Source organism: Petaurus breviceps, unplaced genomic scaffold (genome assembly GCF_028583685.1).
Source record: "Petaurus breviceps papuanus isolate PSGF00001 unplaced genomic scaffold, PetGlider_PUasm1.0 171, whole genome shotgun sequence".
NCBI classification, from domain to species: Eukaryota; Metazoa; Chordata; class Mammalia; order Diprotodontia; family Petauridae; genus Petaurus; species Petaurus breviceps.
Genome location: NW_027185754.1, coordinates 22,278,379 through 22,295,349, shown reverse-complemented (window position 1 = coordinate 22,295,349; position 16,971 = coordinate 22,278,379). Strand labels below are relative to the sequence as shown.

The 16,971-nt window shown below is 39.9% G+C and overlaps 1 protein-coding gene across 1 annotated transcript in view; it reads left to right on the top strand.

The window, feature by feature from the left end:
* Window positions 1-16,971, top strand: part of RALGPS1 (Ral GEF with PH domain and SH3 binding motif 1) — a 624,901-nt gene that overhangs the window by 590,808 nt on the left and 17,122 nt on the right. Inside the window, exons 16-17 of the mRNA XM_069082706.1 lie at window positions 12,866-12,958; window positions 14,103-14,208. Coding sequence (XP_068938807.1) covers window positions 12,866-12,958; window positions 14,103-14,208 — 199 coding nt within the window. The remainder of the gene's footprint in view (window positions 1-12,865; window positions 12,959-14,102; window positions 14,209-16,971) is intronic.

Sequence of the window (16,971 nt, the reverse complement as noted above, 5' to 3'; positions counted from 1 at the left end):
AAGGGATCTAATTGGTCACATAGTCAAACCATCGACTTAGTGAAGGAATTCTCCTTATCATAACCATCTAGCTAGTGACCATAAAGTCTCTTCCTGATGACCTACATTAAGCATTCTCTACTGCTTAAAGTAGACTATTTTAATTTGAGTAATCTCTGATTACTAGGAAAGTTCCTAAATAGAAATGCAGTCAGCATCTCTACGGCTTCCAGTATTTCTCTTTATTCTCCTTTCTGGCAGTAAGGTAGCTTTGGATAATATTTAACTCAGAGTCCTGAAAGAGTTTGTCAGTATGGCCACCGCTGTCACTAATTTTTTTTTAATTATAGAAAATGGGAAAGGTTTCAAAGGACTGGAAAGTCCTGATTTACCAAAAGAAAAAAGAAGATAGATTCTGGTTTGTCAGTATTCAGAAATGGAAATAGTAATCACTGCAAGTCATTGCGTGTCTACTAAGTACAGGTCATGTAGGATTAACTTCATTTCCTTCTCTGATAGAGTTATTAAACTAGTAGATTAGGGAAAAGCTACAGGCATAGCATACCTGGATTTCATCAAAGTATTGTACAGTCTTTCATAATAACCTTGTGGACAAGATAGAGAAATGTGAGTTGGACGATAATACAATTAGATGGATTAGTGGTTGGTTGAATAACCAAACCCAGAGTGATTTTGGGTGGACTGATATAAAGGTTGACAGAGATCTCTAGCAGAATACTGTAGGATTATGTCCTTGACTCTGTTCTTGTCAATATTCGGTGACTTTGAAGATAAGGCAATAAAGGGCTTGCTTATGAAATCTACCAATAATATGAAGCTGGGAGTGGTAATTAATATAGTATTTTACATAATCAATTCCTAGAAAGATCTTAATAGACTCAAAATATGGGCTAAAACTAAGGTGAAATTTCATAGGGAAAAAACAAGTCCCAACTTCCTTCAGCTGATCCTCGTGTAACCTCATCAGACTTTGTAGCGGAAGGAGTGCTAAAATCTGGAGTCAGAGCAGTTGAAGTCTGATGTCGGGTCCACTGCTTACTAGTTTGGGGTCTTCAGGCAGCTATGTACCTCATTCAGTATTTTTTCATATATAAAATGACGAGCTTGGACTAGATCTCCAAAACCGATTTTGGTTCAGTATGAGCATATACTTCTCAACAATTAGAGTGGTCTAAAAATGGAATCAGCTGCCTTGGAAGGGAGTGATTTACTAATCGCTAAAGGAGATCCTCTTGAATGACCACTTGTCAAGGGTGTCATAGAGGGAATTCTTAGGCAGGCCTGTGTGGGAGTAGATAACAATCAAGGCCCCTTCCTACTCTGAGCTTCAGTGATCCTATAAGCTAATGATCTAATAAAGGGAAAAGACAAATCCATAACTAGCTACAATACAAAGGATATTGTTGTTGTTCAGTCATTTCAGTCACGTCCGACTCTTCATTACTCCATTTGAGGTTTTCTTGGCAAAGGAGTGATTTGTCATTTCCTTCTCCAGCTCATATCAGAGAGGATGAAACTGAGGCAAACAGGGTTAAGTAACTTGCCCAGGGTCACACAGCTAAGAATTGTCTGAGGCTGGATTTGAACTCAGTAAGATAAGTCTTCCTAACTCTATTCTCTGTACCACCTAGGTGCCCTGCACAAAGAAGACTGAGGTCAGAGCAAATGAGACTCTCTAGGCAAAGGCTAGGAAAAACTTGAGGAAGGAGAGAGAATCTTCAGCTGTGGGGTCAGGAAAGGTACCTAAAGGAAGTAACTGTAGGCAGCCCTCAATATAATAAGGTTAGACAAAAAAAATGGCTATCTGCACATTCCATAAGATCTTGGGGTCATGCAACATAAATTTTCAAATTCTAAGAACAAGACTATCCACTGAATTGTTTCCAACCTGGTCCTGTAAGGGACACAGCTCATGGATTATTAAAACTGACCAGAGGGGGTACTCAAAGCTTTTTAACACCTTTGCCATGTTTCAGTGTTTCCCCAGTATCTGTTCCATGTGGTCTAGAGCTAAATCCATAAAGTTCCCTGTTATCCCTTCGCCCATATAGCACAAGGTGATCATGGAATTTGAAGGTTGGTTGGCAGTCACAAGTTTCCCAATGGGTCAGCCGCAGTGCATAAGAACCTAGGAATAAGTAGCTCCACTGTTGATCCCCCTACTATGGAGCCTGGCTGCTGAGTTCTTGATATCACACATATATTTTGGGAAAGCATACTGTCAAATGGCAGCCCGGATGGTTCCTTCAACCTCAGTACCCACTCTTCAGGAATATAAAGAAATAGGATTGCTGTATACCCTGTTGAGATTGGGGAATTGACCTAAATTTCTCTCCAATAGTTCATTTTCCCCACCCACTCCCTCTTTTATGCCTTGTTCTCAGAAATATACATTACTACTCTTTTCTTTTTTCTTTTCTTTTCTTGGTGAGGCAATTGGAGTTAAGTTACTTACCCAGGATCACACAGCTAGTAAGTGTCAAGGGTCTAAGGCTGGATTTGAATTCAGGTTCTCCTGACTCAGGGAGTGGTGCTCTATTCACTGCACCACCTCGTTGCCCCCCATTACTGCTCTTAAACCTCTAGGAGCACAGGACAGGTAGGGAGAAGAGGTAATTCAATTTTTAACTGTATTATTCACTGTATCGTACTGCCACCAGCAAGAACTTGCTTTACCATCTCAGAATTTCAGTTTGTAAAAGTCAGAAGAAAATTCAGACATCCTCTCATTCAACCAATGTCTCCTCTGTAGTATCTCCAACAAACTGTCATCCAGTCTTTAATGGAAGGAAGAGGAGATTCACCTTTCCCTAGGTGACTCATTCTATTCAGATTGCTATAATTAGCAAGGAGTTTTTCCTTACATCATCCTTCTCTGCAACTTTTACCCAGTGCTCCTAGTTTTATCTTCTGGAGCCAGGAAGAATAAGTCTTACACATAGTAGGTCCTCAAATACTTGAAGATACTTGCCATGTTCCCTATAAATTCTCTCTTCCTCAGGTTCAATCTCTATTAATCCTGTCTCGTATTGCATGATCCTGAGGTCCTTTACTGTCTAGAGGACATTATCTTCCTCCAGACACTTTCCAGAATATCAGTCTCCTCTCTAAATACCCAGAGGTCCTCCTAACACTGCATGTGTAGTCTGACCAGACCAAAGTATAGTGGGAACACTGTTTCCCTTTTACTGGACTCTGTACGTCTCTCAATGCAACCTAAAATTACGTTCCTTCTTTGTCTACAACATCACATTTATGGCTCTTGGTGAACTTGTAGATCCTTAAGAGTCGCAGATCTGTTTTAGATAAACTGCTCTCTAGCCATACCATCATGCACTCATGAGATCGATTTTTTTTAACTCTCTTATAATCCCTATTCTCTTTTTATCCATGTGGAGTTTTTCAGAGCCAGGAATAAGGACTTCTTCATTGGGTTTTCCTTGGAGCAGCAACAAAGGCCCCCACTCAGGGCTTGCCCTGGCACAAGCAGCAACCACTGAAGAAGAGCGGTAGTAATACAGCCAAGTTAAGCCACTTCATCTGGCAGGGGAAAAAGGAAAAAGCCTTGTCCCCCTGCCTTCCCTACCTACAGCAGGGGGGGGAAGGAACATTTCTGAAGTTTCAGCCCAAGATATTTTGGGGCAGAAGGCCAAGCGAACAAGGGAATCAGGTCCACCATTCCCAGGTTCCAGAAATGATATGAGAAAAGGATAAAAAAAAAAATACCAGACACAATAGCAAGAAAGTTAAAACTTGCACAATAATGAATAAATTAAAGAAAAAGTCCACCTTGAAAGTTACAGAGTTCTATAGTAAAGGAAAGACAAAGAATGAACTACTGCAGAAATGGAGACTGTAACAACACCAGGGAGGGTGCAAGGAGGACTGGAGGATTTAATAGACTAGAGAGAACTCATAGAGTGGAATAAAAGGAAGATTTGAACTCAACAACAGAAAAAAATGGGAAAAAATTGTCAAAATACTTTATGAAAATGTAAAGTAATATAGAATTTAAGATATCAGTGGGAGCTGAAGAAAGTAGAAGGGATATAGTCAAACAAGTATAAGTATGGTACATTGGGAAGAGTTTGGAATTTGGAGTCCTCAGATATGCATTCAAAATTTGGCCGTGCCATTTAATACCTGTTAATTAATGTCTATGTCACCTTGGCAAGTCACATAACCTCTATGGGTCTCAAGTTTCTTCAACTAAAAAATTACCTCAAAGGTTCAAACCCATTTCTAAATCTATGATCCTATGAATCATCTCCAAAATAACATTTGTGTTTGTTGCTTTCTCCACAGTTTTTTAATGAAATTCAGGATCCTAGATCCTCAGAGTTGAAAGGGAACCTCAGAGTGATTTTTTCCAACCTCTATCTGAGTGAAAATTCCCCGTACAAATATATTTGGAAAGTTGTCTTCCAGTCTTTGCTAGATAGATGACCTTGAGTGAAGGGGAACAAATTGTATCCCATGGCAACCCATTCTGTTTTGATATATATAATTTTGTGTGCATGTAATAGATGAGGGGAGTTATAAAATTTGTTTTAATTATCAACAGATACATGTATTCAATCATATGGGTAAGAAGCCAGAGAAAGATAATACAAGCAAATTAACAAACAAAAACAGTGTCAACAAAATAACAAAGTTCCCAACAGGACCAGTCGAACAAACAAAACAAAAGAGCCAAGACCCTGTAAACATTTAAGCAAAACTACATGGGAGAGTGAGGGAGATAATTATACATACAAGTGACCTTCTCCTATTTACTGATTAATTTTTAAAAAGACCATGAATATTAACTTTAACCAAGTAGTAACAATGTTACCCACTGTATTTCTCTTGGGTTTCTGTTGCCATTTGATATATTTCTTTCCATAGTGAAAGTAATAAAGAGGTAAATAGGATATTGAACTCAGAGTCAAGATTCACATTCTGCCTCTGGCACTAACTCTGACTGTGGAAAAATGACTTCACCTCCCTTAAGCCTCAATTTAATTACCTGTAAATTGAGTAAAATAAAACCGTTAATACCGACCCACAGGATGATCATGAGGTTTAAATGATGATATGTATAAAGTGTTTTGCAAACTTTATAGCACTATATAAATATCAGGGGGGAGAAAGCTAATGAATGTGTAAGAATGGGGGGACGGTGTCAATTGAGTCAATCAATCATCCCAACCCATTCCACTCACTAACTTTAGCTCATACCTTTATCAGGTGAACACACATCTCAGAAGAAGCAATCATAAGTATAAGCAAGATCTAGGTACCTCCTTTGTATCAATTAATCAGTCAAAAGCAGTTCAGCTAGGTGCAGCAGGAAGTCAATTCAGACTGTTTGAGGGACTTGGTTACAACTTATGGGACTTAGATAAAAACCAGTGAGCTAGTGTGAAACTGAGAATTCCCATGTGTGGCAGCAGAGAGGATGGGACTACTTCAGCCAAGACCCTGAGAAAGAATCTCTGGGGGTGGGAGAAAGGGGAAGGGAGAGAAGATCCCAGGCCTCAGTTTCCTTTCCTTCTCATCCTTGACTAGAGGAAAACCTTGTAAACTGCAGAAGGCTAAATTATTTAAACTCTGTCATTATCATCTTAGCAGCATCTCCAGAACTACAGTGATTTGTGGTAGTGTCTTCACTGAGAGACTAGGGCAAACTGGACACAATTCAAGATTCTACAAGGAGTCCAGCAGAAAAGCTATACCAGCAGTTCTGAAAGTGTGGTCCAGGGACTTCTAGAGGTTCCTGACATCCTTTGGGGGGGATCCATAAGGTCAAAACTATTTTCATAATAATACTAAGACATTTTAATTTCTAATATAGCAAATAATGATTGACATAATCCACATAATAGCACCAGGGGGAGGGGTTTCCTCAATATTTTTAATAGTATAAAGTTTGAGAACCATTGACCCATATCATGCCTAATGGGAACTTCATGAGTATCCCAGGGAAAGAATACATGACATAGTGGATGGAATCCTAAGCTTGGAATCAGAAAGACCTAAGAAAGACCTAACCTTCAGACAGTCACTAGCTATATGGCCTTGGGCAAGTCACTTCATCTCTATTTGCCGCAGGTTCCTCTACTGAAAAATAGGAATAATAATATCACCGACCTTTCAGGGTTGTTGTGAGGATCAAATGAGATAATAATTGTAAATCACTTAGCATAGTGCCTGGAGCATAGTAGGTCTATATAAACGTTAGCTGTTAGGAGAAGGTGGTGGTGGAGGAGGAGGAGAAAAGGAGGGACTTCTAGCAACCAAGAGCTGTGAGTTACCCCCTCACCACACGCGCTCTCTAACCTTAAGCCGACTTTCCCCTGAATTTTGTAGGTAACCTAGGCTTATGTGGGCGTCTCTGTTCCACTAATGGAAGTTCCCTTGAGAAGCCTGTGTAGCACAGCCAGAGTGAGTAAAGTGGAGGCCTCTTTGTATCCTGCCGTGTGGACGGTGGTAGCCTCCTTTTGATTGGCTGCCTGTTATCTTTTAAACCAGTGGCTCCTTTCAACCACCCTTTTTCTGTTACCATATGAATAAATACCCCTTTTAAACCAATTTATATCAACCAATAATCAGGAGGGTAACACACTGGCAGGAGCAGTGTGAGCTCTGATAGCATGAGAAAAGCAAGCCCCAACCCCTCAGGGCTACCCCTAGAACTCTAAGGGGAGATGCAGTAGCCACCTGCTTTCTGGGGAGCCAGGCTGCCCAGGCAAGTAGACGTTGGGAAAGTATCCCCAGAGTCTGTGCTAAATAGAAACTATTCTGTTGCTTCTGCTTCACATCCTATGTCTTCCCATATTTATAATCTTCATATTCATAATTCCTTATCAGTGCTCTCCCTCCAGAATGAGCTCACCCCCTGAGCTGTGGTGCAGTTAGTATTTAACGAAGAGTAGAAAATCAGCGTTGGGAGATGGGGAGGGCTGCGGGGCCCAGAAGATCAATGGAAAGAAATGCAAGATGCAGGAAAATTTTAGGAAATAGATCCAGACAGTCCAACATTAGAATATCTGGAATTCTAAAAATAAAAATTAAAAAGTGTCGCTGAAAGAGGCTATTCAAAAGAGTAATTCAAGGATCATGGTTTTATTGGTGGGAGCACTCCCTCCAGCAATACAGGCCCTTCCCTTAATCAGTAGAGCCACTGTGGCCAAAAACAGACACCCCACAGTGGCCAGGCTTCTGGTAATGAGTGTCTGCAACCAGGTCCATCCTCTCTATGGATGTACAATCTAATAACCCCACTTGTATGACCCCAGCTTGGTGGGACCTGCCAGAACTTGATTTCTGCTATTTTAGCCATAAAACCTCATGATTACCTCCATGTCATAATAAAGCATCAGTCTTTATTTCAAGGAAATAATTACATGATGATAATCGACACTTTATAGCATTTTAAGGTTTACAAAATCATTCCTGCATTATCTCGCATACTGCTAACAATACTATAGGCAATAACTATGTCCAAAGAAGAGACTGGTCAAAGCTAACAGCGTAGCCACATCCAACTGCATGACCTGGGCATGAGGTCACAGGTTCAATACCCAGTGAACATCGGGATATTGAAACAGATGTAGAGAATGCCAGTTTACTGTGTGCCCAGGCATATGTGAGCTTTGCAAGCCCGGTTGTGTGGAGCTATTTCCCCCACTCCAGTTCCTTTAGCTGCTGCTGCCATCCTCCATCAACTGCCATAGTAACCAAAGAACTGATACAGGCAGGCACAGATCTGTGGGCAGGAGCACCCCTCTGTTGTTGTTTATTCCCCAAAGAAGAGAGAGAGCTGTGACCTTGCAAAGATTATCAGAAGCTGAAAGCAGTTATTGCCAGTGATGTTACCTGCCTTCTTCAATTTTTGACTTTCCTGGAAGGTTCAGGGGACCCAAATCTACACTAGGCTCTGACTTTCCTGCCCATTAAGTGCTTAGATGTTTCCACAGGGTGGCAAGGCATTGGTGAAGTCAGTGTGGCACAACTGAATTTCTTTCTTAACTGAATTTCTGTTTATTCCATTCCATCTTATTCAATTCAACCTTCATTTCTTCTACATAACACTCCCTCTCCTATCTCCATGCCCTTGTACACACTCTGCCATGCCTTGAAATTCTTTCCTTCCTCATGTCTGCCTCTTAGAATCCCTAAAGTTCAGCTGAATTGCCATGTCTTAATTCTAGTCCACTCACCCCACCTATGAGTGCATCCCCTAGAATATTACTGTCTTTACCTTGTAGATATTTTGTATTTACTTACATGTGTGTATGTTTCCACCAAAAGAATCTAAACTCTTCAGCGTTAAGAACTGATCCATTTTTTGTCTTTTTATTCCACCCTTGCCCCCCAGCACCTGTCACGTAACATTTATTTTTAAAGCAATCGCGGTTAAGTAACTTGCTCACGGTTACACGGCCAGTTATTTCTGGTGCTAAGTATCTGAGCCCAGATTTGATCCCCAGGTCATCCTGACACTGGAGCCAGTACTCTTACTTGCTGAGCCACCTGGCCACCCCTAAGCAATTGGGGTTAAGTAACTTGCTCAAGGTTACACGGCCAGGTGTTTCTGGGTGGGTGCTAAGTGTCTGAGCTCAGATTCGATCCCTAGTCATCCCGACACTGGAGCTGGTGCTCTTACTTGCTTTGCTACCTGGCCGCCCCTGTCACATAACATTTGAATCCATACTTGTTGCTTGCTTGATTTCAGTGTCTTTCACCTGGCAGCCTTCAGACAGACTTGTCTGGAGGCTCATCTAAAGTCTCAGGATCTGACCATCACAAAGAAACTGTCCCAAGGCCTGTCCTCCCCACAGCAGGACAGAACAAATTCCTCCTTAATCCCAGGACTACAGATACTGTTTAAACTCATCTAGGCAGTTTTTCATCTTTGGGTCCATTTTCTATTCTCCATTCATGTTATCTTTCTGGCACTGGTGACTAGCAGAACATATCCTCCCCTATCTCCCTTAATCTCCATCAAGATCATATTACATGCCTTGAATGAATTTTTCATTTCACATCCAGTTTGTTTTATCAAGGTCTGTCTCTGAGCTAATCACCTTGGCTACCCTCTGCAGTTTGGGAACACAGTACTTGCATCTGTAAAAAGGAAATATCTGACGGGTTGCTTATCAAATGTAATTTCATTTTTTTCTAGCCAGAGACACAAAATAAGGCTTCTAGCCATGGAAAGTTTGGGGGAAATTGTGGCCCACTGTCAAACTCTTTTGTGGATATAAGATCAAGACAGTTCTGGTCAACCTGACACTGAATACAGGGTCATAGATCTTTAAGACACTTGCTCATATTTTCCCTTTTTTCAAGGTCTCAGCTTTCCAATTCCATTAGGATGGGAGAGAGAATGCCCTTTCAGAAAGTCACAGCTTCCAGGGCCTCAAGGAGGTGGATATTGGGGGATTTCTGTCCACCAGCAGACACCTGTTATTAAGAGGAATTGGTTATGGAGTTTGTATAGAGGGATAAAGGAGAAGGGAATTTGGTTTTCCTCCCCAGCTAGCTGAGATCATCACAAAAAGTAAAGAGAAAATAACAGAGGAATAAATATATACCTTAAACAGGGAGGGCCTGAGTCCTCTCCCCTGACATATATATACTGGATCTCACTAGATACTGTCATCCAGGGGAAAATTACACAAAGAGAAGAGGCCAAGCCAGGAGAAATAATCAAGTGTCTACTCAGTGCTTTTTGAACATACCCCCAAAGACTCTTGAAAAGGCTTCTCCTCACCACATGGTAAACAGACTAGAACCTGTTCCTGAATATCAGCACATGCTCCAACCCCTCTCTGAGGTATCTCTATTACATTCTGTCATGCGTATTCCTAGGCTCTCAGGCTTCTATATAGAAAAGTCCATCATTACCACTTGGGACATGCTCATAAAGACTGGGCATAGTGACCAACAACCTACTCTTATATATAAAATATTAAAGTTAGCAAAATGAGGAAGAAAGTTCTTAAATGAACCAATCTTGAACACAAAAATCAAATAACCCACAAAGTCACTACCAAAGGATTAAACTTCTGGATATAAAAGTAGATTCTTAATAAGCAATTAATATTTATGCTTGTAATCATGATTCTGAAAGAGAAAGCATTCGACCAAACTCCTTTTATGAGATAAATATGATCCTGATACCCAAACCAATGAAGGATAAAACAGAAAGCAAACTATAGACCGATCTTATTAAGAAGTATTGATGTAAAACATTTACATAAAATCTTAGAAAAACAACTATAGTAATATGTTCAAAAGGTTATTCCCTATTTGCAAATTAGATTTATACTTGGAATATGAGGAACATCTACAAAACAGTTAGTATAGTTATTCAACTTGGGAGTTAATAATTTCATTAATATAGGGGATTCCCTCTACCAGTACCAATCAGCAGCTTTTCTGTAATTTACCCTCTTAATTGTCTGGGCTCTGAGAAGTTCAATAACTTGCTTAGAATCATACAGTGACAGTATTTGTCGAAGGTGAAACGTATCAATAAACAGAAAAATCCATCAAAATAAACCATACATTTATGCTTTTAAAAAACCCTAAAGGAAAAAAAGTATAGGCATAGAAGGGCCCTTTCTAGCCATTAGTAAAAAAGAAATATATATATGCATATACACACATATATATACATACATATGTGTATACAAATATAGTAATATATTCAAAAGGTTATTCCCAATTTCCAATTAGATTTGTACATATACATACATGTACATAATATATGTAAATGTATATGCCTATTTATACATGTGTACAGGTATACATATATACATATACACATTTATACTTTTATGTATATGTTACATATAAATTTTATATAATATGTGTAGATGTTTAAATCTAATTGGAAACAAATAGGGAATACTCTTGGATATATTACTACCATTGTATTACTATAGTTGTGTGCCTTCTCTTTCATATTCACATGTTTGTGTTTATGTATAAGGGTGTATAATATATAAATATATAACATATGTATATATACATGTATGTACATATCCATACATGTCAATAAACATGTACGCACATATACACACAGGAGTATATTAATGTTGGTGTGTGTAGATATACATTTATATAAATAGAGATAATCAAATGATTTCGGACAGGGAAAAGGGGTCAAGCATCTTTGGAGAGCTAGCATGTGTATGAATATGGGCACAGAAAGGAGAGTTTAGGGTAAAAACAGGCCAAAAATTGAATAGAGGGGAAAAGAGAGAAAGGTCAAGGAGACAGGCCCAAGTTAGAAGAGACTAAGTTGAGAGAGGCCTCATTAGGTAATCTGATTTCTAATTGGTTGAAAAATTAGGGAATTTCCAAATTGGAAGAGGGAGTGAACAGATACAATTCCCTGAAATCAGAAAAAGAGCTCTCCCACATCCCCAAGTGTCTTTATACAGTCAAAGGAGCATGGAAACAATAACTGACTGATCAGTATGGAGCCAGTTTTCAGATAAGGCATGTGGCTTGCTTGAGATATATAACTGTGAGAAAATTCTTTGCTTTGTTCTTTGGATCTGACCAGATTTCTGATCAGCATAACTGTGGTCCTTGCTTAAGGGTCTCTAAATAGGAGATAGAGGTGAGCCAGCTTCCCCACCACACAGGGCTAGGTTCAAACAATGCAATAAGATTTTCTCCCAGTTCCCACAATCGAATAAAGTTTCTCACAAGACAGACATTTGACTAGACCCATAACTGAATAGAAAGTGAACTGAGCTAGCTCCAGTCACAAGATGGAGTCAGGGTCATTCACTCTATCCCCACTACCACTTGCTGTTCCAAGTCCCTCAGTTCCCTCAGCAGTGAGGAACCAAAGGTACTGAACCTAGGGGCTTGGTCTGAGAAAGAGAAACTCTCTCCCATCTTATCCCTGGGTGGTGATGATATTTAAAGGGATAAGAGGGTAGGACCAGGTCAGGGCAAAGAACTCACCTTTCCATTTTATTACTGCATGGATTTTATTTTCCCTTCCAACTTCTGAGGAATATTGTATAACAATTGATATATGTATATGTATGTTTAGATGTGTGTGTTTATCTATATAGAGATATAGCTACATAGATATCTTTTAACACTAGTCATGTGACCATGAGACAATAACTTGACCTCTCTGGGTCTCAGTTTTGTCATCTCCAATATAGGAATAATATTCCCATTACCTTTCTGACAAGGTGATTGTGAGATCGCCTCATAAATTTTACATTGCTATTCAATTGTTCAGTCAACTATTTGTGACCCTGTGGACCACAACACACCAATACTGTCCATGAGGTTTTCTTGGCAAAGATACTAGAGTGATTTTGCCATTTCCTTCTCTAGTGGATTAAGACAAACAGAGGTTAAGTAACTTGCTCAGGAACATAGAGCTAATAAGTATCTCAAGTTGGATTTCAAGTCAGGTCTTCCTGCCTCCAGACCCAGCACCACTCCATCCATTGAGCTACCTAGCTGATTGCTACTACTCTTAGTCTTCTATTACTGGTCAGTCAGTTGGTCAACAAATATTTATTAAGCACCCACTATGTGCAAGATACTGTGCTAAGTGCTGGGAATTCAAAACCCTGCCCTCAAGGAGCTCACGTTCTAATGGGAGAGACAACATGCAAACAATTATGTGTGCACAAGTGTATTTGGAAGACAGTCTCAGAGGAAAGACTCTGGTAAGTGGAGGTGACAAGAAAGGGCTCCTGTAGAAGGCGGAGTTTGACCAAAGTCTACCTAAATCACCATTTATACATGTTTTTATTATTGTTGTTGTTATTTTATAATAAAGTGATTACTGATTATGGATTATTCTTCATCTTTGCTCATTTTCTCTTTCCAGCTTTCCTCATGGTCTAGGTACTGGGTAACATTATCAGGATCAACTCTGCTATACTTTGGAGCAAAGTCCTTACGGGGTACTGACAGAAAACATGTAAGTAACAAATGAGTTTCATGCTAAAGATGCCCCAAGGCTAAAGATTCCAAGATTGGGGATGTCAGAAGAAGCAGGGATTGAGGTTTCCAAGGGTACTAATAAATTATTAAAATGGCACACCAAGTCAGAGCTATGAAGCAACAGAGGTCCACAAACCAGATTATTGGTAGAGTAGGAATCAAGAGACAAAATCATAATGGGTCTAATGAAATTTTTTAGGGATTTGAAATTTAAAAGTCTTTCAGTTCTCTCTGAATGAGGGCATGGGAGAATAGAAGGGATAGGAGGATGTGGTGAGTGAAATTTCAAAAGTGACCGATTCATAAGTGATTTAGTCTCATGAGATAAATTTAGTCTCATATGCTTCTTGATATCATTACTTCTCTTTTTATTTGCCTCCCTAATCAACTGTAAATTCCTTGAGAGTGCAGAATACATCACAAGTACCTCTGTATCACTCACAGCATGTTGAACATGGCAGAGGTTCAGTAGTAATACATGACTGTGGAAGCATATGGCTGAAAAGTAAGTCTTTGGGTTGATAACTTGTTAGAAGAGTTATCGGTGTGAATCTTAAAATCCCTGAGAATAGTCTTAAGAATATAGATTTTTAACTGGAGGAAACCATAAAAGTCATCTAGTCCAACCCTTTCATTTTAAAGATAAGGAAACTGAGATCACTCGAGGTTAAATGATCTACCCAAGATCGCACAGTTAGCAAGTAGCAGAACAGGGTTTGGACCCAGTCCTTTATATCCAAATATGGCATTCTCTCAACCACACTATGCTCTCTCTCTTCCCATATGATTCCTGGGATTGGTGGTTCTCTTTTCCTATGTGTATGTCTTCTCCCTAATTAGATCCATGAGATCACTGGGTATGTCTTAGGCACCTCTCTATCTCACAAGGCATCTTGAACCTAGCAGAAAATCAGAAATTATTTGTAGATTCTCAATATGTTCATCCTGATGACAGAACCAGGTACAAAGGTCATTGAGGAATTTAGGAGAGTAACCTAGGGATTGATAAATAATGGCAATAAAGATGAGGGGATAAATTATTAATAAATTGTGTGAACTTTGACAGTTGGTGAGATGTGTATTTACTCTCTGGTTCCATTACTGTGATTGGTCTCTTCCAGTATAAATCCACACCTGGAAAAAAAGTCTCTATTGTTGGATGGATGGTCCAGTTACCTGATGATCCTGAGCATCCTGATATTTTCCAGTTGAATAACCCTGACAAAGGTATGAAGACTAAAAAATGCTCTCTTTTTTCTTTGAATGGTCCCCATTTCGTTCAACAGTGATTGTCAGCAAATATTTTGTCATTCAAAAGCATTAAGTCAACAGATGTTTACTGATCACCTACTATGTTTACTGGGCAAGGTACTATAGGATAAAAAAAAGTAAGATTTGCTGGTCAAGTTTGAATGCAAACTATCTAGAAAAAGTTGATCCAACTACAAGGTTTATTAAAAGATATATAAATACTGTGGTTATACTCATATAAGGACACAGGAATACATGTATACAAGTATTTCACTGCCAACTACTCTATCCTCATCTTTTCCAGCCTGGGAGAATGAACCTGTATATATGTTCCTAGAAGCTTGGATCTATTTAGACAGCAGTAGCCTGACCACCAACCAGGTAGCCCACACATTCTAGTGGCTGTGTGGTTTTATGCTGAGTTAGTCAAAGGGACCAGAAACCCCTTCAAATGCACTAATCTTGAAAAGATTAGATAGAGTTAAGCACAGCAATTGGTAGAATTCCTTTGGAGTAATTCAGTAACTACAAACGTGGATATTCATCACTTATAGGATCATAGAGCTAGAAGGAGCCTCAGAAACTCTTGTCTAATCATACACATGAAGAAACCGAGGCCCAAAGAGGCTTGAACTGAACCCAGTCCCTCCCATTACAGAGCCAGTGTTCTTTCCACAATAACTGTCTCAATCTGCCTTTTCCTCTGGGCAAAGATGTTGATGGTTTCAACAGAAGGGTAGATTTCATAAACTTTACTGCATAAGGGAAAGATAAGGCACCAGGAACCTCTGAATTGAGCCAGAAGGAGCATTAGAGATTATCTGATCCAATTTTCTTATTTTACACAAAATTAAATGAAAACCCCGAAGTGCTGTGATTTTCCCATTCTTACACAAGTGGATCATTGTACCTCTTACATATTTACAGTTGTTTTCTGTTAAAAAAAAAAAAAAGCCTTTGCAAAGAAAAAATGGCTACATAATTCCAGAACCTTTTACAATTATTAGACAAGGCTGAGAATTCAAACCTGAGAGCTCCTGTTCTCCAAAGTATTCAGTCCTTTGTTCAGATGAATATGGAATCAGACTTACAAGTCTTCATTAGTCAAAAATAGTAATAATGGTGCAAATATATGAAAATTATTCATTTAAAACAAATATTCACATTTGAGATCTCTCTTCTGGACATAGAACATCGATGGCATCTATTACATCCTGCTGCTCCTATTTTTCTTTGTATCTGGACATGTGATGGCAGCTCATTGAAAACTTAGAGCTTTCTTGACTTGATTTTTCACCTATAGGTCTGGTCTTCTGAAGAGAGTAGAAGGAATAACACAGGAACATTTTGGCTGCAGCTACATAATACAGCCAAAACCAGCCCAACTCAGGGTTTGAAGTTTAGTGTTGCTGTCTCTAGAAATGTTGATTCCTGAGAAGAGGTTCAGAGCCTTGGATCCATCAAGCCAAGTTTAAAGGAGCTTCAGAATATAGGGGGAAAATTTACAAAGGGTGCGATCAAGCTATAAGAAATTATTGCTGGGGCGGCCAGGTGGCTCAGCGAGTAAGAGCACCCCCCAGTGTCGGGATGACCTGGGGATCAAATCCGGGCTCAGATACTTAGCACCACACCCGGAAATAACTAGCTGTGTAACCTTGAGCAAGTTTCTTAACCCCAATTGCTTTAAAAAAAAATTATTGCTGTGGGAACTTACAGAAACTAAAGGATTATGCTAAGGGGTGGTTGTTCATCGTTTTCAGTCTGTCTGATTATTTGTGACCCCGTTTGGGGTTTTCTTGGCAGAGATACTGGAGTAGTTTGCCATTTCCTTCCCCAGCTCACTTTACAGATGAGGAAACTAAAGGAAACAGGGTTAAGTGACTTTCCCAGAGCCACACAGCTAGTCAGTGTCTGGGACCAGATTTGAGCTCAGGAAAGTGAATCTTCCTGATTCCAGGCCCTGTACTCTATCTACTACCCCACCTAAAGGAGATGACCCCATAAGATGCCTGGTGATTGATGGTGTATACCCTTGCATGCACAAGGAAGAAACTGAGTTCTCATCCACACAAGGGCATACCAGGGAAGGAGCTGTCAACACACTGGGACAGAGACAGTACAAATGTGCATGGGTTAATGAGGGGAAAGGGAAGCAATGGAAGTTATGTAGCTGAAAAGCCTTGTTATCAATTGAATCATCCCCCTGTCTTGTTAAGGCAGTACCCTGAGTATTAATAGCAAACAAAGCTTAATTCTAGAGATCTGACCCAGTCACCTGCCTCTCTACATGCTCTCTCGAGACCATGGAAAGCAAAGACCTTCTGGCCTACAGTAGCATTTGGAGTTTTCCCCTATTGTCCACCTGTGTATCTCTCTCCCTCCGAACAAATCCAATCAGGGAAAGGTCTAAAGAACTGTATGCAATCTCTGTTTCCATGGAGAGCAGGAAACCCTGTTAGTATGTCTGCTTATATCCGTGGATAATATGAGGAAACTGGAAGCTGGCCTCATTTAATGAGATGAGGAAGGAGAATCACAGGTAATGAAAAACTGGCCCCCAGTGGGGTGCTTTTGGCTCAGATCTAGGAGAATAGCCCTGAGCACTCCATCATTACCGTACCTGGGGATAAAGGACTCAGGTCCAACTAGAAGGGGGCAGGGAGGTCTGTGGCCCTGCCTCTGTTTTCTATGAACTTTTCCCATACTCACTAGACTCCTTGGTTTCCCTCAAGTCCCGCC